Raw genomic sequence first — 12,966 nt, forward strand, 5'->3', positions numbered from 1 at the left:
GCACAGATCATACATCTTTTACATCAGACCCTGCCCCAATCTAGGATTCCTAAAATCAACAATGTAGTATCTATCTTATCAGGTGTCATTACTCTGCCTGTGTATGTTTGGATTTTGGGAGGAAACAACTACTAGGAGGAGAACAATTTGACATTTCGAGAACATACAGACTTCTCGCAGATGTCAGCCAGAGTCCTGGTTGGCATCAAACTCGAGACCCCAGCACTAAAACAAAGCAGTGCTAAACATTAAGACAACTTTATATTGTTTTAACTCATTTTATAATACAATATGCTTCCACACCACAGCTAATATCTGCCAAGCATTGTAATTGTAAACACTTTTTTAAATGATATAATTTGTCAATTTCCAGCAAGACTGTAAGTTTGTTAGTGCAGTGTGATCCTCCTATTCATTTAATCAGCTAGTCACACAGTTCTGATATTACCAAAGATCATTGGCCAAGCTAGCAGGAAAGATCTTTTTTCAACATAATTATGATACGTCCTTATGTTATAATTATCGCCTGATTCGTTTATTTAATATCACCTAGAATATATCTCAGAAGATGTGTTAAAAGCACTTATGAATCATATGTAGCCTTGTCTGGCAGTTATATTTGCAGATGTTGCAAGGTGTAATAAATCATAATTTTATTAACGCTAACAAACCATTTTATGCAGTTTACATTAATTGCTGATTCCATTTTTTATTCCAATAGAATTAAATTACTTGGATATTTTGAGGAAGAGAAAAAAGACAATGTTAAAGATGTAAAGTCTTATCAGTGATTTGTTTTTATTTAGGCATGCAGAAGGCCAAATAGGACAGAGCAGTCAGTTTGTCCTGTAGATCTAATGGTTCGATAACCCGAGGTCAATCCATGTATGGCCAACTCCAGGCCCTGATATACATGTTTTCAGAGCTTTAGCTAGAAATATTTAGTATCCCCTCTGTCTGTCATTTGTAACAATACGTTATCATCTTATAATTTGCTGTCTGGTAGTAATATTTTGTATTTAAAGGTGATCAAAAGTCAGGTCATGCTTTATGGTTTCTGCAGCTTTACCTTGTGTCCCTTGTTTATGATTCCCCTTGAGGTTTGGCTGCTGCTGACTATCCTTCTCCCTGGTGCTTGAAAGGCTGCGCCTCTGTTTTCGAATGAGACTCAAGGGTGTTGTAACCTATACACCCAGCACCAGCACCAAGTCTGCTGGTAGCTGCTGAACTTTAAAGGGATCATGAACAGGGGTGAGAAGAGAAAGCTGCAAAAATTATCACATGTGCCTCAACTCAGCTACAACAGACATAAATTTAATAGTTTTTTTTACTTTAGTGCTAAGAACCTGTACTGATTTTAGATACCACGTACAGAGGAATTTTTTCCTCCCTAAATAAAAAAATATATAATTTTTTTGTCTATTTAAAAAAAAAAAAAAAAAAAAAAACTAGTTCTCCTTTCCTCAGGATCTTTAGTGAAACAAGAAGGAAATCTGTTTATAACACACAGATGTATGTCTGTTGCAGTTTAACAGTAACATTTGAAATTAAATAATTTTGACTGACGCTTTTCTAAAATGGCAGACCTCTTTAATTTCAATAAAGTGGAAAAACTTTTTCACAAAAAGTGTGGTAAATCTGCTTGGTGGTCTAATGCTCTTCCATGCTTGACACTGCAGTTGTTTGCTAGAGGGAGCTCATTTGAAAAGTGTCATTATGTGGCTACTAAAGCAAATAAAGTTCTGTCTTGCATAAAAAAGGGCATTAACTCAAGGGATGAAAACATAATTATGCCTCTTTATAGGTCCCTGGTGAGGCCTCATCTGGAGTATGCAGTTCAGTTTTGGACTCCAGTCCTTAAGAGGGATATAAATGAGCTGGAGAGAGTGCAGAGATGTGCAACTAAATTGATTAGAGGGATGGAAGACTTAAATTATGATGGTAGAATGTCAAGGTTGGGGTTGTTTTCTCTGGAAAAAAGGCGCTTGCGATGGCACATGATTACACTTTACAAGTACATTAGAGGACATTATAGACAAATAGCAGGGGACCTTTTTACCCATAAAGAGGATCACCGTACCAGAGGCCACCCCTTCAGACAAAAAGATAAGAACTTTTATTTGAAGCAACGTAGGTGGTTCTTTACAGTGAGGACAGTGAGGTTGTGGAATGCACTGCCGGGTGATGTTGTGCTGGCTGATTCTAATAATGCCTTTAAGAATGGCTTGGATGATTTCCTGGACACACATAATATCAAAGGCTACTGTGATGCTAAGAAAAGGTAGAAAAGGCACAGGGTACACAACAGATAACAGATATGCTCTCTAGTCTACAATGGGTGCTTGAATGGCTGCCCCCATGACTAATTTTTCTGAAGCTAATTTTCATTCTTCTTCTTCTCATTTTTAGACGTTACTCTTCCTTTAAAGGACATGTAAACCCCCCACAGAAAAATGTAATCACTGAAGAGCCTCTTTGAAATCTTTAAACACCTGCCACCTGTTCAAAGGTTAATCAGCATCCCCTTAGTCACTTAGGATTCCTTCATCTCCTCTAACCCACTCAGCTCCCTCCCTCTGGAATTTCCTTTGGCTGTTGGCTCAGGAGCATGCTCGGTTCTTCTGAACTCAGATTAATAAACACACCCTCCAGTCTAGCAGCCAGTGAAGAGATGGCATTGCTGGTTCCCATAGAACTCTCTAGCTGGTCTAGCCGTCTGCTCCTATTTTTAAATCCTGACCCCCTCTCCTGAGCACAGAGTAACCATTACAGTGCTCAATCCAAACAGGACTTGTCATCATAGTAAATTCTGCTTGTGTTAGCTTGCACTCTTTAATTGCATGAACTTTACATCACATATGTGCTGTTTGCAGATATAAATACATTGATGATGCGTCAGAGGGAAAATGGCCCTTTGTGAAACTGCTATTAGTTTTAGAAAAATGTAATGATGCTGGCACACGGAGAGGATACATGCAGTGCCTTTTGGGTGGGTGTGATTTTACCAACCTATATACATGGCAGGAAAATGTCGGCTTTACATGTCCTTTAACTTCAGTGGAATATTCATGCATCCCAGTCCACCCATTCTATATTTTTATGGGGTTTTTTTTTTGTTAAATGTAAAATGAATGTAGCCACTTTTATGAATAGGTGTGAAGTACTTCGGATGCACTGTGTTTTAAAACTCAATAAAGCCATAGTGTCTCTGATTTTTCTCTCTAATTATCTGCCTTGCAAAAACCAGACATGGATTAGTTTCATTTCCCTGTTTGCCATGTTTAGCTTAAGCGATAACAAAACCCTATGTAAGTATGTATGTTCAGCCCAAGCTTTAATGCTCAGAACTGCTTACAAAGGGACCTGTTTATCAAAGGTCAAATGTTAGTGGTTTTTGAGGTTTTTGAAACCACTACTGAACTGACAAATGCTAAAACTAAGAATGTTGTGAGATTCACCTTTATTAATAAAGTATGTCATTGGGTATTTGAATTTTCTTTTTTTTTCTGGTCTAGTTATTTGGAGAAATATGAAAAGGTGCATCATTTTGGAGAAGATGATGATGAAGTTCAGCCTGGGAATCTAAAACCACAACTCCCAATTGGTGCAATACCATGTTCATACAATTACCAGCAGCACATTATGCCAGGTAAGTCACTCTCTGATCTGCATGTAGAATTTTAATTTTAATATGGTATATTAGCCAAAACATTAGCTTGCCTTGGTTTACCTCAGATTTGTTTTTACATCTGTCCCACACCATCTTTTTTAGATTATTTACGGCAGAGTTATGGGCTTTCCATGGACTTCAATTCTCCAAATGATTACAATAAATTGGTGCTCTCCCTTTTGTCTGGACTTCCAAATGAAGTGGATTTTGCAATCAACGTGTGTACGCTTCTGTCTAATGAAAGCAAGCATGTAATGCAGCTCGAGAAGGACCCTAAAATTATCACCTTATTGCTTGCTAATGCTGGTGTGTTTGATGACAGTAAGTGGGATTTACATTTTAATTAAAATGTAACCGTAAAATAATGATTCCTTTTAATTATAAGTCAAATTGATTTAAAAGGGTGGTTCACCTTAATGTTCACTTTTAGTGTGTTATAAAATGGCCATTTCTAAGCAACTTTTCAATTGGTCTTGATTATTTTTTTGTAGTTTTTTAATAATTTGCCTTATTCTTCTGACACTTTCCAGCTTTTAAATCGAGGTCATTGACCCCATCTGAAAAGCAAATGCTCTGTAAGGCTACAAATGTATTGTTATTGTTAACTTTTTATTGCTCATCTTTCTATTCAGACCCTCTCCTATTTATGTTCCAGTCTCGGATTCAAATCAGTGCATGGTTGCTAGGGTAACTTGGACCCTAGCAACCAGACTGATAAAATTGCAAACTGGCGTGCTGCTGAATTAATAGTTAAATAACTGAAAAACCACAAATAATAAACCAATTACAAATTGTCTTAGAATATCACTCTCTACATCATACTAAAAGTTAATACAAAGGTGAACAACCCCTTTAATGGTTTATTTTTAACCCATTTTGAAGTGAAATTTCAAACTTTTTTTGTGATATTTAGTTATGAGGGAATCTGCCCCGTTCGGCCAAAATTCTCAGAAAATGCATCAAAGTCTATGGCCGACAACATTTATTTTGATACACAGCAAATTCTGTGACTATTTTTTTTTTCACCCATTAGAGTCTATGGGCATCATTTTTTGCGGCAAAACTTGATGAAAATTTTATCTCATCACTAGTGATATTCAAAAAATTGAGTTTCCACATTCTGTCTATTTATCTTTATGTAACCAGATGAATGCTTCCACGGCTAAATATTTTTCCTCTGCCAGCAATTTAGATCTGCAGAATCAGGTTGTGTTGAAGAGTTTTTTATTTAAAACAATTAAACACTTGGGGGCACATTTGCTAAGGGTTGAATATCGAGGGTTAATTAACCCTCAATATTCGGCCATCGAAGTAAAATCCTTCGACTTCGAATATCGAAGTCGAAGGATTTACCGCAACTCATTTGATCGAAGGAGAAATCATTCGATCTAACGATTAAATCCTTCGAATCGAACAATTCGAAGGATTTTAATCCATCGATCGAAGGATTTTCCTTCGATCAAAAAAAAGACTAGAACGCTTATGGGGACCTTCCCCATAGGCTAACATTGGTGCTCGGTAGGTTTTAGGTGGCGAAGTAGGTAGGCAAAGTTTTTTTTAAAGAGACAGTACTTCGACTATCGAATGGTCGAATAGTCAAACGATTTTTAGTTCGATTCAAAGTCGTAGTCGAAGGTCAAAGTAGCCAATTCGATGGTCGAAGTAGCCAAAAAAAACCTTTATTCAAAGTTTTTTTCATTCAAATCCTTCACTCGAGCTTAGTAAATGTGCCCCTTGGTGTTCAAATTCTTTAGTAATGTTCACTCTAAGGCATTAAATTACACACGGCTAGTGAAAACATTGCACACAAGTTGTGAAGCTCTCACAATGCATGCACATTAACACACCCATATTATTATATAATAATAAAGCAAAAAGACTATGTCCGCAAACTCAGGTCTTAAAAGGTGAAAAAAATATGTATTAAAGCAGACTAAAGTTTTGGCTAGGAATCTAGCCTTTATATGCCTTGATTTCTATCTGATTGTTGGGCCAGAAGAGAGTGATTTGGCCTACCAGCTAGTAGGCCGATTAGTCTTCAAGGTGAATGCTTACACACACTCACCTTAAAGAACCAGTAACATCAATTTTTTTTTTTTAAATTCGTTAGTATAGAATGAAAAAAAACAAAGACAAATTAAACTTTTAAATCGCTACGTCTTAAGAAATAACTTACCGAAACTCCGCTTGCGCTCCTCTTCAGAAAAGGCGATCCATTGAGCGGCGCTCGATTTCTCCTCCCTACCTTCCTTAAAGGAGATAGCCAGGGAGGAGTAATCGAGTGCTGCATGATGGGTCGTGTCGCCTTTTCTGAAGATGAGCGTAAACGGAGTTTCGGTAAGTTATTTCTTAATAATGGTTTAGCGATTTAAAAGTTTAATTTGTTTTTTTTTTTTTTTTCTATACTAACAAATTAAAAAAAAAATTGTTACTGGTCCTTTAACCTCGGGAGACCCTTCCCCCACAAACAAAAGCTCCCATTCACTGTCCTTCATCAGCCCCCCCCCCCCACACTTCCTTCCCACAGAGTTTATGTGGAAAAGCGGTCCTGTTTAGCAATATTACAGCTAAGTTACACAGGAGATACAGAAGTTGCCCTGGGTCAAAGGACAAGAACTTGCTTCAATGGTTCATCACTAATCTCAATCCAACTGTAAGAATATTTGGCACAGTATCAAAACCTTGGTGCAAAGTTATTTGACTGACCTAAACAGCCTGAAACCAATGTGCTTGAAAGAAGGGGCCAAATGCTAACATACTACTTTACATAATACTTAATTAAGCTCTTTTAAAGGGATTCTTCACCTTTGAGATAACTTTTAGTATAATGTAGAGAGTGATATTCTGGGAAGACTTGCAGTTGGTTTTCAAAAGCGTCAGACGAAAAAGGCAAATAATTATAAAAAGTATAAAAAAAATAATGGAAACCAATTGAAAAGTTGCTTTTGAACCACCCCTTTAAGTTAATTACTGCAATTTTATATCCCCAAGCCCTACACCATAAACTGGTGCATTAAAATGATTTAAACTTTATCCTCATATCCAGACAGCTTTCTGCTCCTGTTGTTGTAGCAAGGGCCTGTCATTTTATTTACTTTGTCTTTTTTGTATATTAGCAGTCTATGGTCCCTATCACATTTACACTCAATAGGGTCAGTGATAATGCCAAAGTATATCCTGTGTGACATTGAAGTCCTGTGGGATGAAGGGCTTACACTATTTCATGTGCCCAGTGCAAAACAGAGTGAGAAGGAAAATATGAGAAATGAGCTTGGCACAGCCCTGCTCTGTTAGCTTGTAAATGCAAAATGGTTCCAGTGCCAAACAGAGAGATGAGTGATTGTATTTTATTTTATTATTAGTTCTTCGCAGTGACTCTACATCATATTTCCCCTTTCCTTTAAGTTGAATTTGGAGCAAAAGACGGGTAATATAAAATTAAAGGGAGGGGATTAAATGTATATTTATACTATTAATATATTTATAGTATATTATATATTTTTTTCTTAAAATGTTTACAGAAAACAAATGTTACATTGTATATAGTAATTTTGCTTTTTAATGTAATTTTTATCTGTAGCTAGGTGTAAGGGCATAAAATAGTGCACAAAACATTTTCACCAGATTTGCACACTGTAAAAGTGGGAATTGTAATTCTGCTGCCGTTAAAGAAACAGAAACACCAAAATATTAATGCTTGAAAGGAATGACAATAGTATGTAATGTTGCCCTGCACTTGTAAAACTGATGATTTTTTTTAAACTTTCTAGCTCTGGGATCTTTTTCAGCGGTGTTTGGCAATGAATGGAAGGAAAAAACAGACAGAGATTTTGTACAGGTAATTTATAAATGAAATAGTCATGATTTTGTTCAGGTAATTTATATATTAAATATTTATATATTAAACTTCAGCTGTTTATACAAGTATAAAAATTTAGGTAGTCATAGACATGCCTTTCTCCATATATCAGAATATGCATTACCATGATGTGTAAATGTGGATATCAGAAGAATGAAAAGTTTTAAACCTTTTACATGGTCTGTGTCAAATAGCTGGCAGGCCTTTTCACGGGTAGACCATATTAAAAAGAAAATAGCTCGAAACCACCTTTTTGTAAGTTTTCATATTGTCAGTAAAGTGGGTAGGCCATGATTTTTACCCTGCATATACTCCGTCAAAACCAAAACCAATGTGTTGCTACTTCTTTTGAAAACACAAATGTATTAGCCTTACCAGTAATATTTTATTGTAACTCTTTAAACGAGAACTTAGACATTTTTCAAACCATAGGTCCGCCAGAGTCCTCCAGTCCACCTCTTAAAGGACATGTAAAGCCTACATCTTCCTACCACGTATATAATTTGGGCACATCTCCTCCACCCAAATGGCATTATTTGTTCTGCTTATACCCCCTCGGTTTGCCAGCATCATTACTTTTCCCTAAAACAAATAGCTTTCACCAGGGGGCCATTTTCCCTCAGACATATTGTCAGTGCATTTATATCTGCAAACAGCACATATGCGATGTAAAGTTCATGCAATTGAAAAATGCAGGCGAACACAGGCAGACTTTTCTATGATGACGAGTCCTGCTTGGATTGAGCACTGTAATGGTTACTCTGAGCTCAGGAGAGGGGTTCGGATTTAAAAATACGAGCAGACAGCTAGAGAAGAGTTTCTATGGGAACCTGCAATGCCATCTCTTCATTGGCTGCTAGACTGGAGGGTGTGTTTATTAATCTGAGTTGAGAAGAACTGAGCATGCTCATAAGCCAACAGCCAAAGCAAATTCCCGAGAGAGTGGGTTACAGGAGGAGAAAGAGAATCCTAAGGGAATGAGCATTTGTCTTGAATTTATAATGGTTATTTAATCAGTAGAATTCTCATTGGTGACTTTTCTTGAATCTATAATTATGTTCTTTAGCAACTAGGGGGCGCTGTGGGACAGTGTAACTGTAGGGTTTAGATCCCTTTGGGCAGGACTACATGGCCGATTCCGCCGCGCTGCACAAAATCGCAGGCGTCACGACGGATGCGACGGAAACAAGGTAAGTAATGGCAGTGTCGGATTGTGTCGCATTGTTGCAGCATCTGCATCCAACAGTCATGTCGCATTGCAATAATGCAGCGACACAATGCGAATTACTTAACTTTTTTCTGTCGCATCCGACGTGACGCGGGCATTTTTCGCACCGGATCGCTGCGGAATCGGCTGTGTAGTCCTGCCCTTTAACCTTACAACTGAGTGGCGTGCATGCATTTAAATTTCAAAACCAGTGCCAGTATCACACACAAAAGAAAAGCGTAATCTCATTGGCATTGCCACAGTCCACCTTGTTGTATATGTCTTGCACCTGATGCTTTCATCATGCAGCAGAATATCTATAATACTGAAAATATCTATGTGTATTAACCATATTGCATATATTTGTATTTCACAGGAGAATTGGTGCTATAAAGAAACAATTATTAAAGGACATTTATAATTACGTATAATTGGGCTTGTTTTTTCATTTTAGTTTTGGAAGGATATTGTAGAAGATAATGAAGTACGTGACCTTATATATGATAAAAGTACAACTCAAGGTAAGCCCTCAATTTTTTTTTTTTTTTTGGCATACTCACTTTGCATGCTGATTGCAGTGTTTCACATCTATCACAAAAACATGCATCAATCACTGTCACAAGTTATACCGGAGAACCCCAAATGCCATTTGCTTAAAGGGGAATTCTAGCTAAATACTTGAAATATAAAACGTTTTAACATAGTTTTCAAATGTAATTGCTATTAAAAACAGTATGTGCACATCCCTCTGAATTAACCTAATTGCTCTCCCTGTTTATGAAGAGTCCGATCTCCTCCAGCCAAGACTCCAATTCCTACAGTGTACAACCAGTATTCTTTAACCATTGATTACATGTTGAACAACGCTACATTGTAGTACAGTGATATCTGGGACCCCAGTAGTAGTATACAAGTAGTGCCATATCATGGTATACATATTGTGGGCATAGTTATTTGGATGAAAAGAAGCTTTACTGAAGGTAATTTTAATTCTGGTAATCATCCCTGAAAGAGGAGCAAAGCCCTGTCTGAAGAGATTATAGATGCATTGACTTTTGGTTTAAAGGAACAGTTCAGTGTAAAAATAAAAACTGAATGAATAAAAAATGTTTCTAATACAGTTAGTTAGGCAAAAATGTAAGCTATAAAGGCTGGAGTGACTAATATAATAGAATAGAATAGCCAGAATCCAACTTCCTGCTTTTCAGCTTTTCAGCTTTTCTAACTCTTAACTGAGTTAGTCAGCGACTTGAAGGGGGGCCACATGGGACATATTTGTTCAGTGAGTCTGCATTTTATCCTCAGCATTCAGCTCAGATTCAAAAGCAAAAGTTATGGCCCATGTGCCCCCCCTCAAGTCACTAATTGGTTACTGCCTGGTCACCAGGGTAACCAGCCAGTGGAAACCAAGAGAGTTGAAAAGCAGGAAGGTGTGTTGTGTTTTGTTATGTTAGACATCCAGTCACTCCAGCCTCCAAAAATTTTTTTGCACAGCCTATTTATCTAGTTTTTACTTTTATACTGAACAATTCCTTTAAGACAAGTCTACCACCAATTTTAATAGGGTCCTCAGAGATCCTGAAAATGAACAATAACAAAAGTAATGTTTACAATAAACCTTCTGTAGAGTGTAGTAAACATAGTGTGTATTTTATATCTCTTTAATTTCCATGTGGTTCTTTATTTCTGCTTATAGGTTTGTGTTGGTTCATTTTGACTTCCAGAGAATTGACTGCTGAGGTGTTTTCCCTTTTGTGTTTATTTGCCATCAGCCCAGTGAAATTTAATTTCAACAGATTTTGATTTGTCTTGAATAAATTTTGGGTGTTTTGGCTGCATTCAAATAATTTAAGTTTGTTTTTGTTTTTTTTACCAGCAGAAGGTTCCTCGCAAGAATCCTTGTGGAAATCTTTATTTCACCCTCCTAGAAAATCGGGCATTAATGACATTGAAGGGCAGCGTGTTCTCCAGATCGCGGTTATTTTACGAAATCTTTCCTTTGAGGAAAGTAATGTTAAACTTTTGGCAGCTAACCGTACATGCCTGCGTTTCCTGTTACTGTCTGCTCACAGTCACTTTATTTCGTTAAGACAACTGGGGCTGGACACATTGGGAAATATTGCAGCAGAGGTAATGAAGCTGACGTTATGTGTAAAATTGTATGTTAAAAGGTAGATTTGAAACATCCATAGAAACATTATATTTAAACTTACATTCAGTATAGATTTTTTAAAATTCTCTATTTAAAGTGATCACCATTGGACCTTGATTATTTCATACCAGATTTTAGTTTTAGTTGCATTGTTTTACTAGACTGGGAACAGGAGATTGCTGAGTTGCAATTCTTCATCCACGTCAGAAGTGCAGTTGCTGTAACTTTATCATTATGTATTACCCCTTGTAAGTTTTATTTTAGAAAATAAAAATCTCTCATTAGCCACTGGGGACTCGCATGTGTTTGCACCACATTTTTAAATATATTACATGTTTATCGTCCACAGTATCAGTGAGACGTGATTTCGTCATGTATAAAGCGTAATTTTCTACATTGCCTAAAAACTGTTCTTTGCATGCAATATTATAATATTTGTGTGTTTATAATTCCAGCTTCAGTTAGACCCTGTTGACTTCAAAACCACTCACCTAATGTTCCACACTATTACAAAGTGTCTGATGTCAAGAGATAGGTTCCTAAAAATGAGGGGTAAGGCATCACTGTACTTGATTTTGTGTCCTTTTCCCCTTATTTGCAACATGAATAATTCTTTTTTTTTTCTTCTAACAATGGCAGGAATGGAAATTTTAGGCAATCTTTGTAAGGCTGAAGATAATGCAGTCCTTATTTGCGAGTATGTGGATCAAGATAGTTACAAGGAAATAATATGTCATCTTACTTTACCGGATGTGCTGCTTGTAATATCTTCCCTCGAAGTACTGTATATGCTCACAGAACTGGGAGAAGTGGCATGTGTGAAGATTGCAAATGTTGAAAGGAGTATAGGTGAGGAATGGTTTAACTCCTTTGAATGCTATTTTATTAACCTATTTTATTTTGTGAAGCTCCAAGTGTAATTTTTGTTTCTATTTGTAAAAATGTTGTAATATTAGTTGTAGGTATTGGGCAAGCCTAATAACCTATAGTATTTTAGTTAAAATGTAACTATTCTACATTTACCGTATATACTCGAGTATAAGCCGAGTTTTTCAGCATCCAAAATGTGCTGAAAAAGTCTACCTCGGCTTATACTCGGGTCAGCGGGCAGTAGCTGAGATTGCAGTCACTTTTAATCATTCCTATACCAACAGTTCACTTGGGGAGAGACTGCAATATCCCACAATGCCCTCTGTTGGTTTTATGAAAGAATAACAGTGCGCCCTCTGTTGGTTATATCAAAGAATAACAGTGACTGCAATATCACACAGCGCCATCTGTTGGTTATATCAAAGAATAACAGTAACTGCAATATCACACAGCGCCATCTGTTGGTTGTATCAAAGAATAACAGTGACTGCAATATCACACAGCGCCATCTGTTGGTTATATCAAAGAATAACAGTAACTGCAATATCACACAGCGCCATCTGTTGGTTATATGAAAGAATAACAGTGACTGCAATATCACACAGCGCCCTCTGTTGGTTATATGAAAGAATAACAGTGACTGCAATATCACACAGCGCCCTCTGTTGGTTGTATAATGGATTAACAGTGATGGCAATATCACACAGCACCCTCTGTTGGTTATACGAAAGATTAACAGTGATGGCAATATCACACAGCACTCTCTGCACAATTCTCTGTCACCATCAACTTTGCAAAGAAGTCCAGTTGATCGCTGGGGGAGTCTCTTTGGCGGAATGTGCGCTGCTGGGAGACAGGGCTGTAGTTGTGTCTAGGCTTATACTAGAGTCAATAAGTTTTCCCAGTTTTCATAGGTAAAATTAGGTACCTCGGCTTATACTCGGATCGGCTTATACTCGAGTATATACGGTAACATGTCTACATGTCTGTTTTCTAAACAGACATCATTACATTTAAAATTTTACAGATTACATTTAACATTTTACAGATTTAGTAATGCTGCTAAAAATTAGATGGCTAGTTATCTATATATTTTCTCTCACCTAAATTGGAGGACACGGGCACCATGGGGATGAAGTTCCTGCAGCTTGGAGAGTGGACACTAAGATGTTAAAGTTGGCTCCTGCTCCGGGCTTCATCCCCTGCCT

At 37.1% G+C, this 12,966-nt stretch overlaps 1 protein-coding gene across 2 annotated transcripts in view; it reads left to right on the forward strand.

Moving 5' to 3' along the window:
- The window catches only part of arid2.S (AT-rich interaction domain 2 S homeolog), a 59,498-nt gene that overhangs the window by 21,928 nt on the left and 24,604 nt on the right, over positions 1–12,966 (forward strand). Inside the window, exons 4-10 of one of the 2 annotated variants that reach the window (XM_018255907.2) lie at positions 3,516–3,649; positions 3,773–3,991; positions 7,441–7,508; positions 9,191–9,257; positions 10,613–10,866; positions 11,344–11,440; positions 11,528–11,737. In XM_018255907.2, coding sequence (XP_018111396.1) covers positions 3,516–3,649; positions 3,773–3,991; positions 7,441–7,508; positions 9,191–9,257; positions 10,613–10,866; positions 11,344–11,440; positions 11,528–11,737 — 1,049 coding nt within the window. The remainder of the gene's footprint in view (positions 1–3,515; positions 3,650–3,772; positions 3,992–7,440; positions 7,509–9,190; positions 9,258–10,612; positions 10,867–11,343; positions 11,441–11,527; positions 11,738–12,966) is intronic. The other variant, XM_018255908.2, reaches the window with a different exon arrangement.

This window comes from Xenopus laevis, chromosome 3S (assembly GCF_017654675.1).
Source record: "Xenopus laevis strain J_2021 chromosome 3S, Xenopus_laevis_v10.1, whole genome shotgun sequence".
Lineage (NCBI taxonomy): Eukaryota > Metazoa > Chordata > Amphibia > Anura > Pipidae > Xenopus > Xenopus laevis.